At 45.4% G+C, this 19949-nt stretch overlaps 7 protein-coding genes across 7 annotated transcripts; 6 read left to right on the plus strand and 1 right to left on the minus strand.

The window, feature by feature from the left end:
- Positions 1–801: 801 nt before the first annotated feature.
- SAMD00019534_087450 (hypothetical protein) lies at positions 802–3434 on the plus strand (the record flags this gene model as incomplete). Its single annotated transcript, XM_012896102.1, has 7 exons — positions 802–1061; positions 1210–1570; positions 1648–1872; positions 1978–2090; positions 2150–2310; positions 2437–2597; positions 2685–3434. Coding segments are annotated over 7 exons (2031 nt in total), but the record flags the coding sequence as incomplete, so codon positions are not given.
- Positions 3435–6422: 2988 nt separating this feature from the next.
- SAMD00019534_087460 (hypothetical protein) lies at positions 6423–7871 on the plus strand (the record flags this gene model as incomplete). Its single annotated transcript, XM_012896103.1, has 3 exons — positions 6423–7196; positions 7265–7708; positions 7842–7871. 3 exons carry the CDS (start codon positions 6423–6425, stop codon positions 7869–7871), a joined length of 1248 nt encoding a protein of 415 aa, XP_012751557.1.
- A 534-nt stretch (positions 7872–8405) lies between these two features.
- On the plus strand, positions 8406–9567 carry SAMD00019534_087470 (hypothetical protein; the record flags this gene model as incomplete). Its single annotated transcript, XM_012896104.1, has 3 exons — positions 8406–8472; positions 8552–8929; positions 9002–9567. The coding sequence occupies 3 exons, from the start codon at positions 8406–8408 to the stop codon at positions 9565–9567; spliced, it is 1011 nt and encodes a 336-aa protein (XP_012751558.1).
- A 1191-nt stretch (positions 9568–10758) lies between these two features.
- On the plus strand, positions 10759–11283 carry SAMD00019534_087480 (hypothetical protein; the record flags this gene model as incomplete). The annotated part of the gene is made up of 1 exon (XM_012896105.1): positions 10759–11283. The coding sequence occupies one exon, from the start codon at positions 10759–10761 to the stop codon at positions 11281–11283; it is 525 nt and encodes a 174-aa protein (XP_012751559.1).
- A 103-nt stretch (positions 11284–11386) lies between these two features.
- SAMD00019534_087490 (hypothetical protein) lies at positions 11387–11908 on the plus strand (the record flags this gene model as incomplete). The annotated part of the gene is made up of 1 exon (XM_012896106.1): positions 11387–11908. One exon carries the CDS (start codon positions 11387–11389, stop codon positions 11906–11908), a length of 522 nt encoding a protein of 173 aa, XP_012751560.1.
- Positions 11909–12404: 496 nt separating this feature from the next.
- SAMD00019534_087500 (hypothetical protein) lies at positions 12405–14026 on the plus strand (the record flags this gene model as incomplete). Its single annotated transcript, XM_012896107.1, has 4 exons — positions 12405–12470; positions 12540–13158; positions 13234–13688; positions 13763–14026. The coding sequence occupies 4 exons, from the start codon at positions 12405–12407 to the stop codon at positions 14024–14026; spliced, it is 1404 nt and encodes a 467-aa protein (XP_012751561.1).
- Positions 14027–14195: 169 nt separating this feature from the next.
- Positions 14196–19503, minus strand: SAMD00019534_087510 (hypothetical protein; the record flags this gene model as incomplete). Its single annotated transcript, XM_012896108.1, has 6 exons — positions 14196–15591; positions 15662–17291; positions 17366–17587; positions 17657–18809; positions 18869–19365; positions 19440–19503. The coding sequence occupies 6 exons, from the start codon at positions 19501–19503 to the stop codon at positions 14196–14198; spliced, it is 4962 nt and encodes a 1653-aa protein (XP_012751562.1).
- Positions 19504–19949: the final 446 nt, after the last annotated feature.

Here is a 19949-nt window from a genome sequence, read left to right on the forward strand (position 1 = left end):
AATTAATAGCGGATTACTCAATCACATTCACTCACTCACTCACCCATCAACCCCACTGACAAACATATCGAATCGATCGTCTGACGGGTTTTTTTTTCTTTTTGGCCCACTGAGCCGAGCTTCTGGGCTTCGATCATCAAACTTTTCTATTTTGTTGTTTATTCCAACGATCACAAGAAGAACAAAAATCTCGTTCAGAGGATTTTGGGAGCATGATTTGTGTGAGGCTAGGGGGGTAGTCCCTGATCTATCCATCGGTCAATCAATCAGTCCCACTCGAGCACCAGTCTGGCCCCCTCCCCTTCTCGCACTGCAATGTTGTTGTTGTTGGCAGATGGATAGTCGCGACGACACACACAAACAATAATAACAACAACAACAAACAACTTCGATTCGACGACACACAAACAAAGCTACATTGGATTGGTTGTGGGTCAGAAGCAGGCAACCAGCACAAACAACAACACAACACCAACAAACAACAAAACCAAGATACATCCCTTTGACAATCATTCGTATTTTTGTTAGTTTGTTTGTTTGTCCTCCCAACTAAGTCCCCGCAACAACTTATACACATACGCATTCGTTAATCTATCCGTCCAATAATCTATCTACCAACTCTCTCGTGTTTAGCAACATCTACACGCGATTACATTCACACTCACTCACACTCACTCACGCTCAACAGGGACAAGGGACACATCCATCCATCGATCCAGGACAAACATTGATCACAATCAATCATCAAAACATCCAGGACTTACAAACAAACAATCAATCAATCAAAAGATATAAATATAATATAGAAGAAAGATGGAGATTCATTCAGTTGGGCCTTTCATCATTGGAAAGACCCTGGGTCAGGGCACAACGGGCAAGGTCAAATTAGGATTCCACAAGGACACTGGATTCAAAGTGGGCATCAAGATCATCAATAAGGACTTGTTGATGAATAAGCCATCCATGAGAAAGAAGATCGAGCGGGAAGTGGTCCTCATGAAACTCATCGAGCATCCCAATGCCCTAAAGATGTACGAGGTATACGAGACCTCAAACTACCTGTATGTTTACATTCAACATTGATCAAGTATTGGAACGACGCGCAGTATACTCACTCATACAATCAATCACTCAATCACACATCACATGATTCCACTCACTCAATCAATCAAATCCAATCCATATCCAACAATCATTGATCAATTCCAGATTCCTGATATTGGAATATGTGGAAGGAGGCGAGTTGTTTGATTACCTGGTGGAGAAGGGCGGACTGGAGAGTGGAGAGGCATTGTTTTTCTTCCAACAGATCATTTCTGGATTGGACTATTGTCACAGCAGGAATATATGTCACAGGGACCTGAAGCCAGAGAATCTTTTGTTGAGCGGCGACAAGAAGATTAAGATCTGCGACTTTGGCATGGGATCAATCATCAAGAAGGACAGTCTATTGCACACCAGCTGTGGGTCCCCTCATTACGCCAGTCCCGAAGTGGTCTCTGGCATTGACTACGACGGTCAAAAGACCGATGTCTGGAGTTGTGGTGTCATCCTATATGCATTGTTGACCGTGAGTTGTCCAGTCTTTTGTGCCGCGCGTGTCACCATGATGGCTATCGATCACTAACATTCATACATAACTTATAGGGTCGACTACCATTTGACGATGATAACATTAGAAGACTGCTGAGCAAGGTCAAGAGCGGAGACTTTGTCATGCCAGGATACATACACAAGGATGCACAAGACCTCCTCACTAGGATGTTGGTGGTCGATCCCAAGAAGAGAATAACGATCAAGGATATCAAGAGGCATCCATGGTTCCTCTCCAACTCATCGACCACCGAAAAAGTGATCCCAATCGATAAGATGGTAAGTCCACCTTAAGAGTGAGAGAGAGAGAGAGAGAGAGAGAGAGAGAGAGAGGCATTGATTGCTCATTGATCACTAACCATCATCTCTACACAACCAACAAAGATGGGCTCACCATTGACTGATCTGGCATCGATGGACGATGAAGTGTTCAGAAGCCTTATGGTGTTGGGCTTGGGATCACCAGATGATATTAGAAGAGCATTGATCAGCAATGAGTATGTTGGGCTTGCTTCACATGGCACTGGCATTGACACTAACAACATACCATCAACAGACGATCACAGATTATTGTTTATTATAGATTGCTAGAGGAGAGGAAGCGTTATGATACTGAGGGTTCAAAGTATGGCGTAAAGAATACGACGGCCACCACAAACAACAATGGCAATGGCAATGGCAACAACAACAGCAACAATACAGACAAGAGAAGAAACAGCGCATCAGAGTTATCACTAAAGAAGGTGTTTGGCAAGCAGAAGAGCAACTCAGATCTACATCAACAACAACATCATCCAATTTCACAGCCTCCACCTTCACCAAAGCGCGAGCCAAGTGGCTCAGACGGCCTGCTCAAACAGGCATTGCAACAACATCACCAACACTCACATGCCCATGCCCATGCTCAGGCCCAAGCTCAAGCTCAAGCCCAGGCTCAGGCCCAAGCCCAAGCCCAAGCTCAATCACATTCACCTCAGACACAGCCACAACCACTCACCATTGCTGTGAGCGACTCAAAGATGCCACCAATCCAGAACTTGAGCATCAACAACAACTACTATGGACCGGGCGGCGCACTGCCGCCACCCCCTCCCCTGTCACTCAGCCAGGGTCTGCCGCCCCCACCACCCAAGGAGTCGCCGCCAATCATGCAGCGCAGAGGCAGCATGACGGCCACCTCCAATCCAGCCACAAGCCCCACCATGTCACACCGTGGCAAGACTTCGAACCCGATCGAGATCACCAAGGTGCGCAAGCTCAAGATGCTCGAGTCCACGCCCAACTCGTCGCCCATCATTGGCTCCAGTCCCAAGAAGTCGTGGTTCTCCTACTTCTTCTCCAAGGGCAGCAGTAGCGGCAGCGGCAGTGGCAGCAGCAGCAAGAACACCAGTCCCAACACGTCATCCAACAATCTGACGACGGTTGTGATGGGCGCCGGCGCACCATCGTCGCCATCGACCTCTTCATCATCATCGACTTCAACTGCCGCCTCAACATCCAACACGGCGGCGGCCGTCGTTGTCCAAACACATTCACCTGCGACGCCAACCCTGGTTGTGGAAACCAAGGTAGACAGTTCGCTGATTGTGATCAACCTGGAGCAGACATTCAACAAGCTGGGCATCGAGTGGCGTCTCAAGAGCAATCAGGCTCAGATATCATACAGCTGTCGCTATCCAAGCAGTGGGCAGCAGGTCAGCAAGAACGAGTTGCAGACCAAGGTGTACGAGTGTGATGTCGAGGTTGAGAGCCATGACACTGTGCACCGTATTTACCTCATCAAGAAATCAGGCTCCAGTAACTTCTTCAGCTCATTGACCAACTCGATCGAACAGCTATTTATATAGGAGGGTGGGGACTTCTCTCATTCTCAATCTCTCTCAATCACTGTCCTCTCAATCACCATTGTCCATTGTCCTTCATATATATGTGTACTTGGCTGGATGGATGGATGGATGGATGCGATGGCAACGTTCGTTGACCTCTAATACCAATATTACTACTAATAATAAAGATCAGTCAGCGTCGGAGTCCAATCAACAAACTAACTTTATGATTATCTTACCAAGGTGATAGTGGGTTAATATGGATTATTGATCAATCTTGTATGGCTGACTGGATAGATCCAGTCAGGAACTAATTATTAATAGTCATTCTGATCTTTGCTCATCCAATTGTACAATAACAAACATTGTCAATTGTAGGAGCAAGATCAGAATTACTAAGTTTCATTCTTAGTAACGGATCATCATGTTCAGCGGAACGGTCACTCCTTCCCAACATCTCATTGATAGTTGCCAAATGATTTCTATTCACTCTGCTGCGTGTTTTGTATAGATATATTAATTCTTTTGTCTCGGTATAGACCACCTTCTTGTGCTTGTCAATCAATATTTGCCGTGAGCCAATCTGAATCATCTATCCAATCATGAAGTCTTATCAATCTTTGCCATCGGTTATTTAATACGAGATATCTTGCTTCATTCTTAGTAAAGTATTATCATATTCAGCGGAACAGTCACACCAACATTTCATTGTCTCGGTTATTGATTTCCTTTTTGTACGTGTCAATCTATCAATATTTGATATCATAAACATTGTACCATCAATAATTTTGGATCTGAGTCTCTAATAATATAAACATATTTAGGCTGGAAATTACCATCTTTTAATATATATTTGTTTGAATAATAATAACTTGTAATTATTTGATTACGTGGATGGTTTGAAATTAAATAATAACATTATTATTTTGTCCATCTGATCTCCTTACTGGGCATTGGACTCAGTTATTGACCATACTCCCAAAATAATAAAAATAAGAAGTAGAAGAATAATAGAAATAATTTTTTGAATAATAAATTTCTTTCGGAACTCCCAGATTGTAGACATATGCTGTTTTGAGTAATTGATTGATTGTTTGAGAAGGTGCAGTGAGTGAACGAGGTTGAGGAGGTTCATATTTATTTGCCCTGTCTTCTTCATCTTGAGTGCAATAATGGATACAATCAGTGCTGCAATTGAAACAAAGGCAGTCACAATGGGAGGCACACTGGTTGCCAACCTCTTGGCCCATATCTAAAACAAATGTTAATTAGTTAGGCCATGAGTCGCATATAAATGTACTTACATCCTAGCTAGCATCTTTGCTTCAAAAATAGTGTAATCTCCAGCCGGATATGGAGCATCTACACAATCCGGTGGCACATGCATGCCCTTCTCGATGGCTTGCCATGATATTCCTTGTCGGAATGTCTTTGCAGGAGCTGAATCAGCATTAATCAATAACCTATCCAATTATGTACTTACCAGGTGGCTCTGTGAGGTAGACGTGGTCCGTACCAACTGGTATCTGGTCGTTAGAGTTGGCCACGGCAGCATTCACAGCAGCTGGACCGTACTCGATGACACAACCTTGGAGATTGCGCAAGTTATCCAAGCGGACACTCTCAGGGCTCTCTAGAATTCGTGCTGGGAGATCTCTGCAACACCGATATGACCTTGATGATTAGTTATAGTATATTATCTTACCATCACATGAGCAAGTTAGCAAGTCATTCTGATCTTTGCTCCTTCGAGTTTACAATAACCAGCATTTGTCCCTTGAACTAGAAAAGATCAGAACGATATTCCCGCCAACGTTGGGACACTTTGATTCGATATTGTGTTTGGATCAATTAGATAGAGCTTGACTATATGGTTGAGATTAGGTGGAATAGAGGTGAGAGGATATAATACTCTCAAAACTCATTACAAATACTGCCATGACTTTGTTACCTCGGTACTTCTCAAGTAGAGAAAGGAGCTTACAATTCCACCACCTTTCAAAGGTTTGATCACTTCGGGCTAATGGCGAGATAGTTGTAGTGCGACTAGAAACAGACTGCTCACTACCCAATGTTGTTGTTGCCTGTCCAATTTTAATAGTTGAGATCCATCTGATTATGGTGCTAGCTTAAATTAAGGATGAATGCTCGGTGCCTGGGCAGTTTTCCATTGTTACAGTGGTCTGTATTGGAGTATTGTCTTTTAAAGGTGATTATATTGCTGTTGTTTTTGCTCTTGTTGTTGGTGTTGCTGTTGCTTATTCATATGCTGTAGATGCCGCTGATACTGCCAGTGCCAAGTCCCTCCTAGTTCCATAGTCTCTATTGTAAGTAAATATATTCTAAGGTATATATTTAATAGAATGAATATTATATTACTGAAAGGCTAGATGAATGGTGACCCCAACTTGTGATCTGGCATGATATTGTCAATGTAGAGTGTGCATGAGACGGTTCGATTGAATATCGCTTTGATCCATGGACCAATCAATCTATCATTCAATCTATCGCGAATCAAACATATTCCATGCTTGGAACGATACTAAGTTCTGCTTTCCTAAACATTCATCTTATCTGATTTTGTCTTTCTCTCCCAAACATGGTCTTGCTTCGTGAACACAGCTCTCCTAACGAGTGGTTCACCTGGAGGTGTCTTGTTGGCTTCATCTTGATAATGATGTTGATGTCGTTGTTGTTGTTGTTGTTGCTTGTGCTGTTACTACTGGTGTTGTTGCCGGATTGTGTCAAAGTATTAGGCTCGGTAGTAGTAGTAGTAGTAGTAGGAATAGTCTTACAAGACTGGTTTGGAACAGTACTGCTATCAAACTCCATAAATAAACTTTAGAATGGTTGATTAATGATACAGTTTTGTTGACTTTGAGACTGAAAGGGGGAACTTTGAGTTCACTTCCCTTAAATGGTAATGAAACTCAGTCAATCAATTAATAAACACCAAATCGAGAAAGATAGAGAAAGAGAGAGAGAGAGAGAGAGTAGATAAAGATGGCAATCAACACACATAGACGGGCAGCACTACTATGCATGTTGGTGTTGATAACAATGTTGACAGTATTGCCAACATCAACAATAGTGATGGTGGTCGATGCAAAGAAGAAGGGTGAAACGGCAGCAGCGGCAACACATAATACTGATGATGATACAATCGTCGACGATGAGGACGACTATGACACACTATCGCCCGTCAAGAAGGACGTATACAAGCGCAACCTCGTCAGAGAGAACATAAGATACAAGAACGTGCTGTCACAATGCAACAAGTACCAACACGACACTACCAAGCGCAATATGCCCAGCGATCTAAACACGTTGGTATACGTGACGCCGTGGAACTCCAAGGGCTACGAGATGGCCGAGTTGTTTAACAAGAAGTTCACGCATGTCTCGCCGGTCTGGCATCAGGTCAAGTGGACGGGCAAGTCCATCGCCATCGAGGGCGACCACAACGTCGACCAGAAGTGGATCGCCCGTGTGCGTGGCGGCCCGTACACGTCGACGCCTGCGGCCGGTGCCACCAAGATCGTGCCCAGGTACATCATGGAGGGTGGCTGGGACGTCAACAGTCTTAACCGCGTAATGACCGAAGGAATGCTCATTGGTGCACTCAAGGATCACAACAACAAGCATCAATACGATGGACTTGTCCTGGAGGGAGTTGCCTCACACATGAAGTTCCACCTCGAGCTCAGGAACCTATTCATCGAGCGTCTACATGATGTATTCCACAAAGAGAACAGAGAGCTAATTGTCGTTATACCTGTATGTTGTTGGGTCTTGCTCGACTCTGCACCCATTCTTTCATTCATTAACAACTCTCCCAACAACAGCCACTACAAAGCACACAGATTACCGCTGAGGACGTGGCGCAGTTGGCACCATATGTTGATGGCTTCTCATTGATGACGTATGACTATGAACCAAGATCAGGAGTGTTGGCACCAATGCAATGGATTGAGGAGAACTTGCGATCCATTCAGACGGTGGCCGCACCATACATGTCCAAGGTGATGGTCGGACTGCCATTCTATGGATACACAGGCACGTATGGAGGCAGCCACGCCGCCATGGTTGGACACGAGTACACCAAGGTGCTTCAAACGTATCGTCCCAAGATGCAATGGGTGTCTGCACATCAACAGCACACATTCAACTATGTCGACGAGCAAGACCATCAGCGATGGGTATCATATCCAACATTGCTATTCATCGACAAGAGGCTAGCACTTGCCAAGCACTATGGATGTTCAATATCCATTTGGGAGATTGGCCAGGTATGTCCACCATTCCCATGGCCATATTCAATCATTCAATCTTTTCTTTCTTTCTTTATAATTATCTAATATCAAGTATCTTGTTTAACTAACATAACTTTGCACCTATATCCACATCCATTCATCAAACCAGGGCCTACCTTACTTCTATGACATGCTTTGAGTGTGATTGGATTGATCAAACACACACATACATGACAACAACGAAGATGGATGAGTGTATCTTTGATCATAATAAATATAACAATTAATATCCGACGAAGAACTGACCTGATGTTCTCTCGGACCTACAACGGGGGTCGGGAGCATTCCTCCGAAGCTTCCAATGGCCCCAAAATGATCATTTTGGATGATTTGATGTGAAATATCTTAATAAGTTGAGTGTGTGAATGTGAGGTGATGGTTTTGGCGTGGATGTGAATGATGACATTGATCATTGATTTGGTCCCATGGTCATGTCAAAGGGGGTCGTTTATTTGGTGCAATGGGTAAGGATAGGGAAGGGTACAACTCCATCCCCATCCCAACTTGGTGGGTAATGATGATAATTATAAACACACAATAGTCGGTATGGTATGTATGGTTTGATCATAACCTACTTCACCAATCATTTATAAAAGGTGTGTCAAGAATGATCATTTTCAATCATTATTCATAACACCAACCTTTGTTGTAAACATATACATACTTCCCAAGAATGAAGATTATCATCCTCTGTCTCTTGGTTCTGGTCGCTTTGACCTCAGCCAGATCTATCTCCAACCGTATGTATCTGGAACTATCCCATCCTCCCCACTCCGCACACTCACTCACACTCACTCAATCATTCCAATCAATCATTAGAGGAGAAGAAGTTCCTTAACTTCCAAACCAAGTACCAGAAGCAATACGCTTCATTTGAGTACAATGAGCGTTTCGAGATCTTCAAGACCAACCTTGCAAGAATCAACGAGTTGAACGCTTTGGCCAAGTCACTCAAGTCCTCTGCCAAGTTTGGCGTCAACGCCTTTGCTGATCTCTCCGTCGAGGAGTTCAGAGAGTACAACCTCAACGCCGTCGTTAGACCAGGTCGCCGTGCTGACGTCCCAGTCGCCCCAGAGATGGACGTCACCAACATGCCAGCCTCATTCGACTGGAGACCCAAGGGAGCCGTCACCCCAGTCAAGAACCAAGGTCAATGTGGTTCATGCTGGTCCTTCTCCACCACCGGAAACATTGAGGGTATGTATCACCATCATCATCTTTAATCGATTCGAGTTGGTTCACTCACTCACTCAATCAATCATATAACAGGTCAATGGTTCCTTGCTGGTAACACTCTTGTCGGTCTTTCCGAGCAGAACCTTGTGGACTGTGACCATCACTGCGCCACCTACGAGGGATTCTACAGCTGCGATGCTGGCTGCAATGGAGGTATGCAAGAGAATGCCATGGACTACATCATTGCCAACGGAGGCATTGACACCGAGGCTTCATACCCATACACCGCCGAGAATGGCACCTGCCACTTCAATCCATCCAACATTGGTGCCAAGATCTCCAACTGGACCTACGCCCCATCCAACGAGACTCAACTCGCTGCCTACCTCGCTGTCCACGGACCAATCTCCATCTCTGCCGACGCTGAGATGTGGCAGTTCTACATCTCTGGAGTCTTTGACTTGCCATGCGGTAAGAACTTGGACCACGCAATCTTGCTCGTAGGCTATGGAAGCCAGCAACTTCACGACCATTCCAAGGATATCTGGTTGGTCAAGAATTCCTGGGGTGCTGACTGGGGAGAGCAAGGATACATCTATTTGGAGCGTGGAATCGGCCAATGTGGAATGAACGAGTGGCCAATCAATGCCATCATCTAAACAACTTTATGAGTTACCAATAAACCATTGTCTACACTCACCAATCAAATTTCCGGGTACCTGGCTGGTCAAAAATTCTTGGGGAGCAGACTGGAGAGGAAGGATATGTAGTCCAACCAATGGTATCGTCAACAACTTCGGATCATTACCATCCATACCAACTTTCCAAACTTTGATTGACCAAGTCCATTCTGATCGTTGATCAAAGTACATTCCAGATGGCACTGTCGATGGAATCATTGTAGCAAAGAATCTAGTGTAGGAACCAGCAGCAATTGGACATGGAAGAGGGATGTCTGCATTATACAGTGGCTCATTCTGGTTCAGTATAGTGATAAATCCATACTTGAGAGTTATATGAACTGTACCGTCTGTAATGAGTGAAGTTGCGTTCATTTGTTGGGGACAAAGTCATTTCGATTGAGTTTGAAGCCATTGGTTGAGACAAGTTGGTCATAAACAGCATTGTTGACAAAGGTCCTTGATGACAGCTAGTTGGTACAGTGCAGACACGAATGGTTGAATGTGTAGAAGTAGACTATCTTGTAGGCCAACGACTATGCCGAGTTGATCATCATCTCCATCATCAGCAACAACATCATCTCGGTATGGAACGGTGTCTTGTTGTAGAGTGGTATTGGTTGAAATTTTTGTGTAGCCAGACTACCGACAGTCTGCTGAGCATACATCGGGAACCTGTTGGACGGGGAGCCTTCGAATTGGATTGCGCACATGTCTGCGGAACCAGCAGGGTTTGACCGACAGTGTTCCAGATGGGCCAAATTTCGATATTGTTGACATAGAATCTCACTTGGGGATTCTGGTTACTATCAGAGAGTGATCCATATTTGAAGATTAGAGGGTAGTTTGTCTCGGACTCCACTGGCAAGGGAAACTTCGAATGATCATCAATGTAGAAAAATCGGCCTTGGGACAAGTAGGAATTGCTCTCGGGTTCCAAAAGCAAGCTGAACGTTTGATTGACAAAGTGTCTATCCCAGTTATCCGCATCTGTATTGACAGAGTTTGAACAGTTGATTAGAAATATCAAAAGGATAAGGGTAATATATTTAAATATACTATAACCTTCCCTCACTTGGTGTGAATCTGTAATACAGATACACAGATTATCAGTCATTCATATTCAAACATTTAGATCATTGAAAATATACATATATTATAACTGACAGGATGTCATTGCCAAAACTGCCAGTACTAGTACAAAAGAGAATAATAGCGCTATTGATTAATTTGCACTATCGCTACAAGTTTTGGGTAGTGAATCTGTTTTGTTTATCAAAGAGATGGATCGTGATCATCACTGAGATACTCAGCCAACTCCACATCAACATTGGCTACAGGGTGTCGCTGAATTGCTCAGTCAAGAAAATTTACTGGCTCCTAAAGACGGCTGACAAGCGAAACACGTCTGGCGTCTCCAACATCCTTCGACGCTACCGGCTGGACATCTCTGGCCTCACCGACCTCACGTCCGAGGCCAAGGAACTGCTCACCACCATTAGTCTAGGCAACGTCACAGTGGTCCTCAACTCTACCACATCGGCCGAGTGTCTACAGCAAACCATCGAATGTCTCAACACGAACTGGCAAAGGAGGGTCACATCGCTTGCCTTTAAGCTACACATGGCATTTGATAATCCAATACTGGGTCTTATTCTGCCGATGATCAAGCCGCCGTCGCTACATCATAAATAAGGAGGAGGTCGATGCAATCACAACCAACAAGAAGAAGAAGAAGCAGCCCAGCAACTATGCCAATAATCTATTGGCACACAAGTACACGCTTACGGCTCTGCAGATGGCGTGTGGCAAGGACAATGTCGACCTGACTCTTCAATCATGGGCGTCGATCCTCTCGACCCTGTCCAACACATTGACACTGTTAGATATCAACTGTCACCGTATGGCCGACTTTACATTCCTGAACAAACTGCGAGCTCTACACAAGCTACGCATAGACTTTGAGGACGACTATGACATTTACGCTGGTGATTTGACGCACAACACAGTGCATCGCTTCGCCCAGGCCTATGCAGCCAACACTGTGATCAAGACGATCAAACTTGTCGTAAGGATTGGCATTAAAAATGCAGACATGATCGCATCCAATCCCAATCTGGAACTACTCGATGTGTGCTGGGATCAGCGGTTCGAAGCCACCAACACGACGCTCAGGCATATCAAGCTGTCGATCTATCGCTACACAGACAAGAACGTCTTTGACCGGTTACAGATGTTCAAGGCACTGAAAGCAATTGAGTATCCAGCCAAGACAATCTTTGTTGATAACGATTCAGTGTCGTCGGACGATGAATTGTAATAGAACACCCATATCTGTCGGTGCCCTGGCCACATTACCTCTGTCTTTTGAAAGTTGATGCGGCACTAGTCATTGGTGATCACTGACTGAGCGGACTGGATGGTTGGATTTGAGACGGTCAACAACCGCGTTGAGGATGGATCATGGATGAAAGAACACAATTTCCACCGCAGCATCGATATAGGTGGCATCGACTATTGGTCTTGGTGCAAATAAATGACCAGCATCCGATCAACAACCATCATAAGATTGATCGAATAAATGTATATTGCTTATTATTATTACACAATATTTGATTGACAAATAAGTTTAGAACTCCAGGAAGAAGTAATTTGACCTATCTTGGTACTCAATGTTAACCAGTGCCTTAGTAGCAGTCTCTCGACAAGTCACTTCTAACACTCGAGTCCAATCAAATTCAAAAAGTGGCGCCCCTTTTAATTACTTCACACAGAGCAAGCAAGAAAGTAGTAGATAGAGATAAAGGTAATAAACAATGTATACCGGTGCGCCAATAGCAAGAGTATCACAATTCAACCAAGTCAGTAGGTTGGTATTATATGTATGTTATAAACAACTTGTTTCTGATCAATCAATCAATCAACTTACTGACCGACACATCACTCAACAGAGACATGTTGGATCACTGATGGTATGGGGACTGCCTGATTGTGGAAAGATGACAACTATTGTTAGAGCATTGGATGATCAAAGGGCTGTATATTGTCAAGTTGATTGTCGCATTCATGTCGGTCTATCATCATTATTTGGTGCAATATATCATTCATTGAAACTGCCACCATCGATCAATAGCGCCAGCAGTCCTGCGCCCAATACACCTCTTTCAGCTGCCGATATAAACAAGCATTATAATCTCGTTGGTATACATAACAATACCATACAGCAACAGAGGTCTGAACCTGTTATTTCAACAGCGACCTCCTGTCCAACGATCGTCGAACTGTTCAAGCTACTCTCTGAAAAGGTCAAGCGTATGACTACACGAGTGTTGGTCGAAGACGATGATCAAGAGAATGACACTGTCATACATATTGTGTTGGACAATGTTGACTCTATCCACAGGCTGGACCCATTCCTCTTTCAAACATTGCTACGCATACACGAGATGACCGACATCCCCGTGTGTATATTCATGGTCAGCGAGTTGCCTTTAGAGAAGATCATCCCAATACAACAAGTACCTGGTGCACGCTCTCCAATCACCATTCACTTTCCTCAATATACATCAGGTAATTTAAGTACTCGAGTCATCTTGCTCTCACTTTGTCTGACCCTCGATCACGCCGCCACTTACCAATGATCAGACGAGCTTAATGCGATTCTAGTTTCATACATCCCTCAAGGCAGTCTAAAGGACTCAATACCAATGTACAATCACCTGGTCACCATTGTCTTGGATACATTCTATCAACATGTCAGGAATGTACTACTTCTGATACATATCCTTCATACATTGTTCCCTCTCTATATACACCCTGTGTTCACTAGAGGAGTGTCGCAAACTGATTGGACAAGTCTCTATATGAACATCAATCCAGTACTTCAAACATTCCTCAACAATGTATATCAACGCGATAAGATCAGACTTGTCAGAAATAACGAGGATGACCAAAGACCAAACGACATGTCTGACGTTGGACTGCCCTATCACTCAAAGTGCATCCTGATTGCTGGCTTTATGGCTTCCACTTTCACTCAAAAGAATGACAAGTTATTGTACACAAAGAGCAATGTTAAGAGAGTTGGTGGAGTAGAGAAGGTATAGTATTGAAGGTGTTCCAGGTTCAAACAAGGCTGGACAATCACTAATACTTTGTTTGGCGCCACTATTAGAAAACTGGACCCAAGTTCTTTGAAGCAGACAGAATGATTGCTATCCTATTTTCCCTGTTTCCAGAGTTGAAGCCAAACCTCAAGGACTCTGTACAACTTAGTACGGCGATTCATTCATTGGTATCATTGAGATACTTTGACGCACAAACAGGTTTGGATGCAAAGTTCCGATGTAATGCCACATACGAGAGCATCAAGTTGCTCAGCGTATCCATCGGATTCAATCTTGACACCTACTTCAACAATGCAGAGTTTACAGCTTAAACTTAAACTTCATACTATTATTGTGCGCACATGACAACCATTGGATATCCTTCGATTTATTATGCTGTCTAATTAACATCCAACTCATGCTTCATCTTCTCAAATTGAACTGGAAGTTATGGTATTAAGGGTTAGTCCATCGATGTCAACACTATCATCATCATCATGATCATTCAATCAATCCAAACTTACTCTCTAGTTGCTCTTGTAGACCTCCCATCTCTTGTGAACACACTCTTGAATGAATGGATAGACAACGCCTTAGGATGGTCACTTGGGTGTTGAGCGCTTGTTTCAGCTTGTCGACAGATTCCTTCATTTCTCGGTTCTCTATGAGGTAGTCGGGTGAGAAGAACACCTTCTTGTACATGTTGACGCCTCCATTGACGGCTGCGTCGATCACTCCCTTGAGAACCATGGTGAAGGGACTCAGGTTGGCCTCCACGCCATTCTCGTGCTTGGTGCTCATCTCCATCAGCTCGTTGTTCTTTCCAATCACTGTATTGACTGCATTGTCTATTGGTGACAGGTTCACCTCGTATCGCTTGATGATCTCGGAGCGACGGTGGATCGTTGGGAACGTGTCCTTGATGATAAAGTAGTTGTTGATGATCCAGAGGTCGGCAAACTCGTTCATTGGCGGTGTGGAGGCGTCCTTGCTCTTTTTGATGGGCTTGGAATAGATGAATGTGTTGATGTTGTTGTGTTGGCGATACTTTTGAACGGCGGCTGGTATTGGCTTGCCGCTGGACAAAAAGTTGGTTTGTTTGGACTTGTCGGCCTCGATCGGCGCCGACTTGACGGCGTAGATCTGAAGATACTGGCAGGCGGAGTTGAGAATTTCTGCCGAGGGTGCTTCAGTGTTGGTCAGCATGATGGCTGACGGGAACTTGGACTGGATCCTCTGGACAAAGTCAGTCATACGCTCCAACTCGAAGCCCTTGTAAATGAACTCCTTGCCCTGGATGCTGGCGTCGAAGCCCTTGCCATAGTAGCCGACCCTGAAGTACTCGCAGAAGAATCTCTCCACTCCGATGATCTTTCGATAGAATGTCGATTGTTGTTGGAGGATATCGGCCAGCTTCTGATAGTCGCACAACTCCTCCTCATACTGTACAATGAGCTGCTTCATCAGTGTGATGGCGCGCTCCCATGCCTTGCCCTTGTCAAAGTACTCGATCGCCTGCTTGTACAGTCGTTCCCTCCTCTCTCGCTGTGTCTGTGCACGTTGGGTATTGGTCTCGTCCACCTCCTCGACGGGCGCATCCGTCCACTGAAGTAGGTCAGCGTGGAGCAACAGTGTGTTTCCAGCCTCGGTATAGTTGTTGTTGGACAGATGTTGATTGCATAGTAGATGGACGTACTTGATGTATGTATCGCGTCTGTCTGTCTGCTTCAAATATGCCATCAGTTGCATGGCGGCAATAGTACGATCGTCTTCATATTCTGGTCTATCTGGCAATGTTCTCAAAGCATACAGTAGCTCCAAGAACATAGTCATATCCTTGATAAACACCTTGCCGGGCTCCCTTATCAGGCTCTCAGAGTTCATCTTCTCCTCAAGACTAGAGTGATGATGGATGGTAGAGTTAGATCATTGTGATGGTTGGATTGATTGAGTGAATGTATACATACTTTGTTGAGAAGAACACTCTGACCTTCTCATCGAGAACTTCTGCCGCGTCAGTGTTTGTGATCTTGTCCAAAGTGTTGATTGTCTCCATCTCAACTTCTTTGAATGACCTGTGCTCGCGGTACTCACACCTCAGGAGTTGGAAGTACAGCGTGATACCAAGCTGCTTGAGGTTGGGCTGGTTGATCAATATGAGTTCGAGGAATGGTCCAATGACAGTTGGAAGCAGCTTGATCTGGTACTTCTCCAATGACTCCCACATCTTTTGTGTCGTGACAATGAGGTCGTTACGCATATCACCATAGCGTGACTTGATGTTGCGTTGTTTGACCTCGGAGAAGTTCTCGAGGGCCAGACCCTTGAGCTTAAAGTAGGTGTTGGAAATGGTGAAGAAGGCCGACCACAGATCAAAGTCGATTGGTGCCGAGTCGTGTGAGTTGGCACGTTTGAGCAGGTACTTGCTGATCTGATTGATGGTCTTCTTGACGGTGGTGTACTGGAACATGGTGAGTGTGAACCAGTTCTCGGGGTAGGTGGCCGACGCCGATGCCAACAGGGAGTTGAGCACCAGGAGCAGGTCATAGATGAACTTGAGACAGATGTCTGGGTTGGCAATGATGAAGCCATCAAAGTGTGTCGAGTCCATCAGATGCAGGATACTGTAGAGGTTGTGTACCATGTCCAGACGCGAGATGTCGTTCGTATTGTATGATTGGATCGAGCGGACGATGGCCGGCAGGAGGTCGACCAGCTCCCATATGCGCGAGGGGTCCTTCAGCTTGGACTGGATTGTATCGATCAGCACCGAGATGATCTCGGCCTGCTTCATCACGTCGTCGAGTGTGAGCGAAGATGAGGACATGTGCATCTTGAGATGCTTCTTGACTGTGCCGAGTAGGAGTGTGCGCGACGCTGGCTGGAGGAACAGGTCGCCCTCAGCCAGGCTGTGGATGACGTTCATCTTCTCCATGTTGAGCAGACGCAGCGACTCGTCAAAGCGCACGCTGTCAATGAAGCGCTTGGCAATCTCGCAACGCTCCTCCACCGTAAACAGCTGACCCAGGTCGATGAACATCGATGAGAATGTCTTGAGGGCGATGGTTTGAGCGCCAATGTACTCGCGCTCGGTACGCTCCATCAGCTTGGAGAGAGCGTTGAACACGCTGGTCAGGTCATCCTTGAACGATGTGTTCACTGCGCCACTGGGTCGAACGCTGTGATCGTAGTTGAGCTTGCTGGTCACCACGAACTTGAGCACATACTCCATGGACTTGAGCGATGACATTAGCGTCTTGAAGTTGGCATTGGACAAACTGCGCTTCAAACTGCCAATGAGCAGATTGTGCGCCACTGTTGAGGTGAAGTGTCGCTCGATGTAAATGTCGAGCACGGGTCGGAAGTTGGTGTAACGTGAGGTCTTCTCGTCTACCAGCAGGCCAATGATCCATGTGATCACATTGAACACCAAGTCAGGATCGGCCACACGCTTTGTCTCCAGGATGGCAAACAATGCATTGAATGTCTCCTGCATGAACTTGATAATCTCCAACTGATCGACGAATGTGAATCGATTCAGTACCTCTGCCAGGTCGCCTGTGTACTTGTCCCATTTCAGCAATGTGAGCAATGAAACTGGTTGATTTGATTGATTGATCGTTAGAGTTAGTCAGTGAGTGGGCGAGTGGGAATCATGATGCATGACTTACGATTCTGTGTGCACATCGTTGAGCACAGGAGTATCCTGACCTTGGTCTGTTCACCCTTGCGGACATTGTTCTTGTTGTTTGGATCGATCTGTGATGGAACCAACTCGTCAATGGTCTTGGTGGTCTTGCAACTGATCAGTGAATGTGACTTGTTGGCAATGACCGTGCCATCTGGATTGGTGAGCTTAAGAATAGATACCGCGAATGGTACTCTTTCCTTGGCTGTTTGATTGGATGTTTGATTGGTGAGTGGATTGCATCACATCATTGCTATCAATTGGGCTGACTTACTCTCTGATGTTGTACAATGCCTGATGGAGAAGACGAGGTATACTTGGCTGAGGATGGTAAGGGGTACGTTGACACGAACGGTCTCTGCCCAGTGTGGCTGATTGGAATGATAGAATACAATGGTCCTGTACTCTGAAAGTTGTTTGTCGCCATTGAACATGCAGTCCTTGACCAGGTCGCCATTTTCCAGTCGTGCCTGCACCACGATCTCCACATTCTTGGCGCTGGTCTTGCGATCCTGTGAATACTCGCCACTCTCAATCGTGAAGTACAGGTCGTTCCTGGTGTCGCCTGGATAGATGACCTCGGGGAAGCCCAGCTTGTTGGTGAGGGCCACCTCCTCAAGCACAGGGTTCTCCTTGATCACCTGACTGAGCTCGCCAGGCAGCAGGGTGAGGCCCACGCACACACCCTTGGCCTTGGGCACCTGTGGCATGTTGGCCGGGTTCTTGATGATCATCTCGTGAATGTTGGAAAAGTTGGACTCTTGATTGGTTGTGTAGATGGGTATCGTGTGCTCAGTCTCCTTGCCCGCGGCGATGTTATCTTCGATGCGCAACACGGCGCAGCCAAATGGGCGTCGGTAGAGGATGGGACCAGCCTTCTTGCTCGAGTCGGTGAGCATCTTGCCCTTGCGGATCAGCCGGCACACCAGGTAGATGTCCATCTGCAGCTCCTTCTTGCTGATGTTGATGAAAAGTGTGGACATCTTGCCGATGGACTCGACGTCGTGGGGCATGCCCTGCGCCGTCATGCCCACCTGGTACTCCTCCGTGATGAACCGGCCCTCCGTCTTGTTGTATATCGAGAAGAGCAGCTCGGACTGCTCGCCCACCAGACACATGAATATCTTTAGATCCAGGAAGATGTGGAACTGTTGCTGTTGCTGTTGTTGGAGTGAGGCCACGGCTGCGGCCGATGCGATAGACACGCCTGCGCCCGAGTCTGACGACTCGCGCTTCAATATCAACATCGACTTGCGGTGATGTTGTTGCAGTGGTGGCATCTGTGAGTGTCTAATATGTGACATCCTCTTGGCCACCATTGGCGGCACGGACGACAGCGAGTTTGAGCTGTCTGATCTATTCACGAACGTTTGTTGCATACTACGCTGTACGTAGTTTGATGACTTTGATGTGTCCAACTCTTGATGCTGTGGGCAAGTGATGTCAGTATGTCGTCAACGCCCACGTCCAACATCGACAAACATACCATGCGATAGAGTTGGATGATTCCTGTGTTGCCCTCGTGTGCGGGCTCGCCAGTGGGCGTGCGGACGATCATGTCCAGTCCCATTAGACGACGACCTTCTTCAATCTTGGAGATCACCTTGTCCTTGAGCATCTCTCGCACCTCGAGTGTGAGGGACGGCGAAAGGATCTTGGTGTGCCAATCGATCAACAAAGACAGGCGGTCCTTCATTATGCGGTACTCTGACCTCCTTCGCTCCTTGTAATAGTTCATCAGCAAGAGACCCCACTCTCTAATGACCTGTGCCAGTTCGTTGGTGACGACATCGAATGATTCCTGTTGTGAGCTCTTATTGATTATCACATAGTTTGCTGGTACTATTCCCCTTCGCTGACTGCCATCCAATGCGCTGATCACAACGCCCTTATACCAATTATTCGTCATCTCATCGACCTTTATCGAGTCTCCTACCTTCATCGCAACCTGATGTTCTCCATTTGGTGTGAATGTATGTATAGCTATAACATGGCGCAATGTCGGTCAGTCAGATGACTGCGACCAAGCTATGTTCATTCATTCATTCCAAACTTACCCGTTGCAACAATGTCGCGAACAGGCTTCCATGTTGATGAAGCGTTTGTGAATAGTCTTGACATTTGATTATATGTCTTATTGATTGGTTGACTGATTGACTGATTGTGTTTGGTTGATTGACTGGTTGATTGATTGTTTGTTGTCCAGTCAATCTGTCTTTGCACGACGACACTCTCACTGCACAATCAAATATGTAAGCTCGCAAGTATAAACTACGTCGTCAAATGTGATCTTTGCTTTTCAATCGATCGATCGACCAATCAATATATATATCTATCTGATTTATGTGAAAATAGTATTACAACAAGTATGTATATATATCTAAAGTATGTTAAGTAAGTGAAGTGAGTATGAATAAGTGAAGTGGTAACAGTGTTGTTCGAATGAATACTCGAGTGTGTGTTTGAGTGTTTGTGTGAGATTGAATGAATGATCAATGAACTCACACTTCACTAAGTTGATGCAAATCAATCAACCAATCACTGAGATGATAATAATAATAATTGTT

Source organism: Acytostelium subglobosum (assembly GCF_000787575.1).
Source record: "Acytostelium subglobosum LB1 DNA, scaffold: scaffold19, whole genome shotgun sequence".
NCBI lineage: Eukaryota > Evosea > Eumycetozoa > Acytosteliales > Acytosteliaceae > Acytostelium > Acytostelium subglobosum.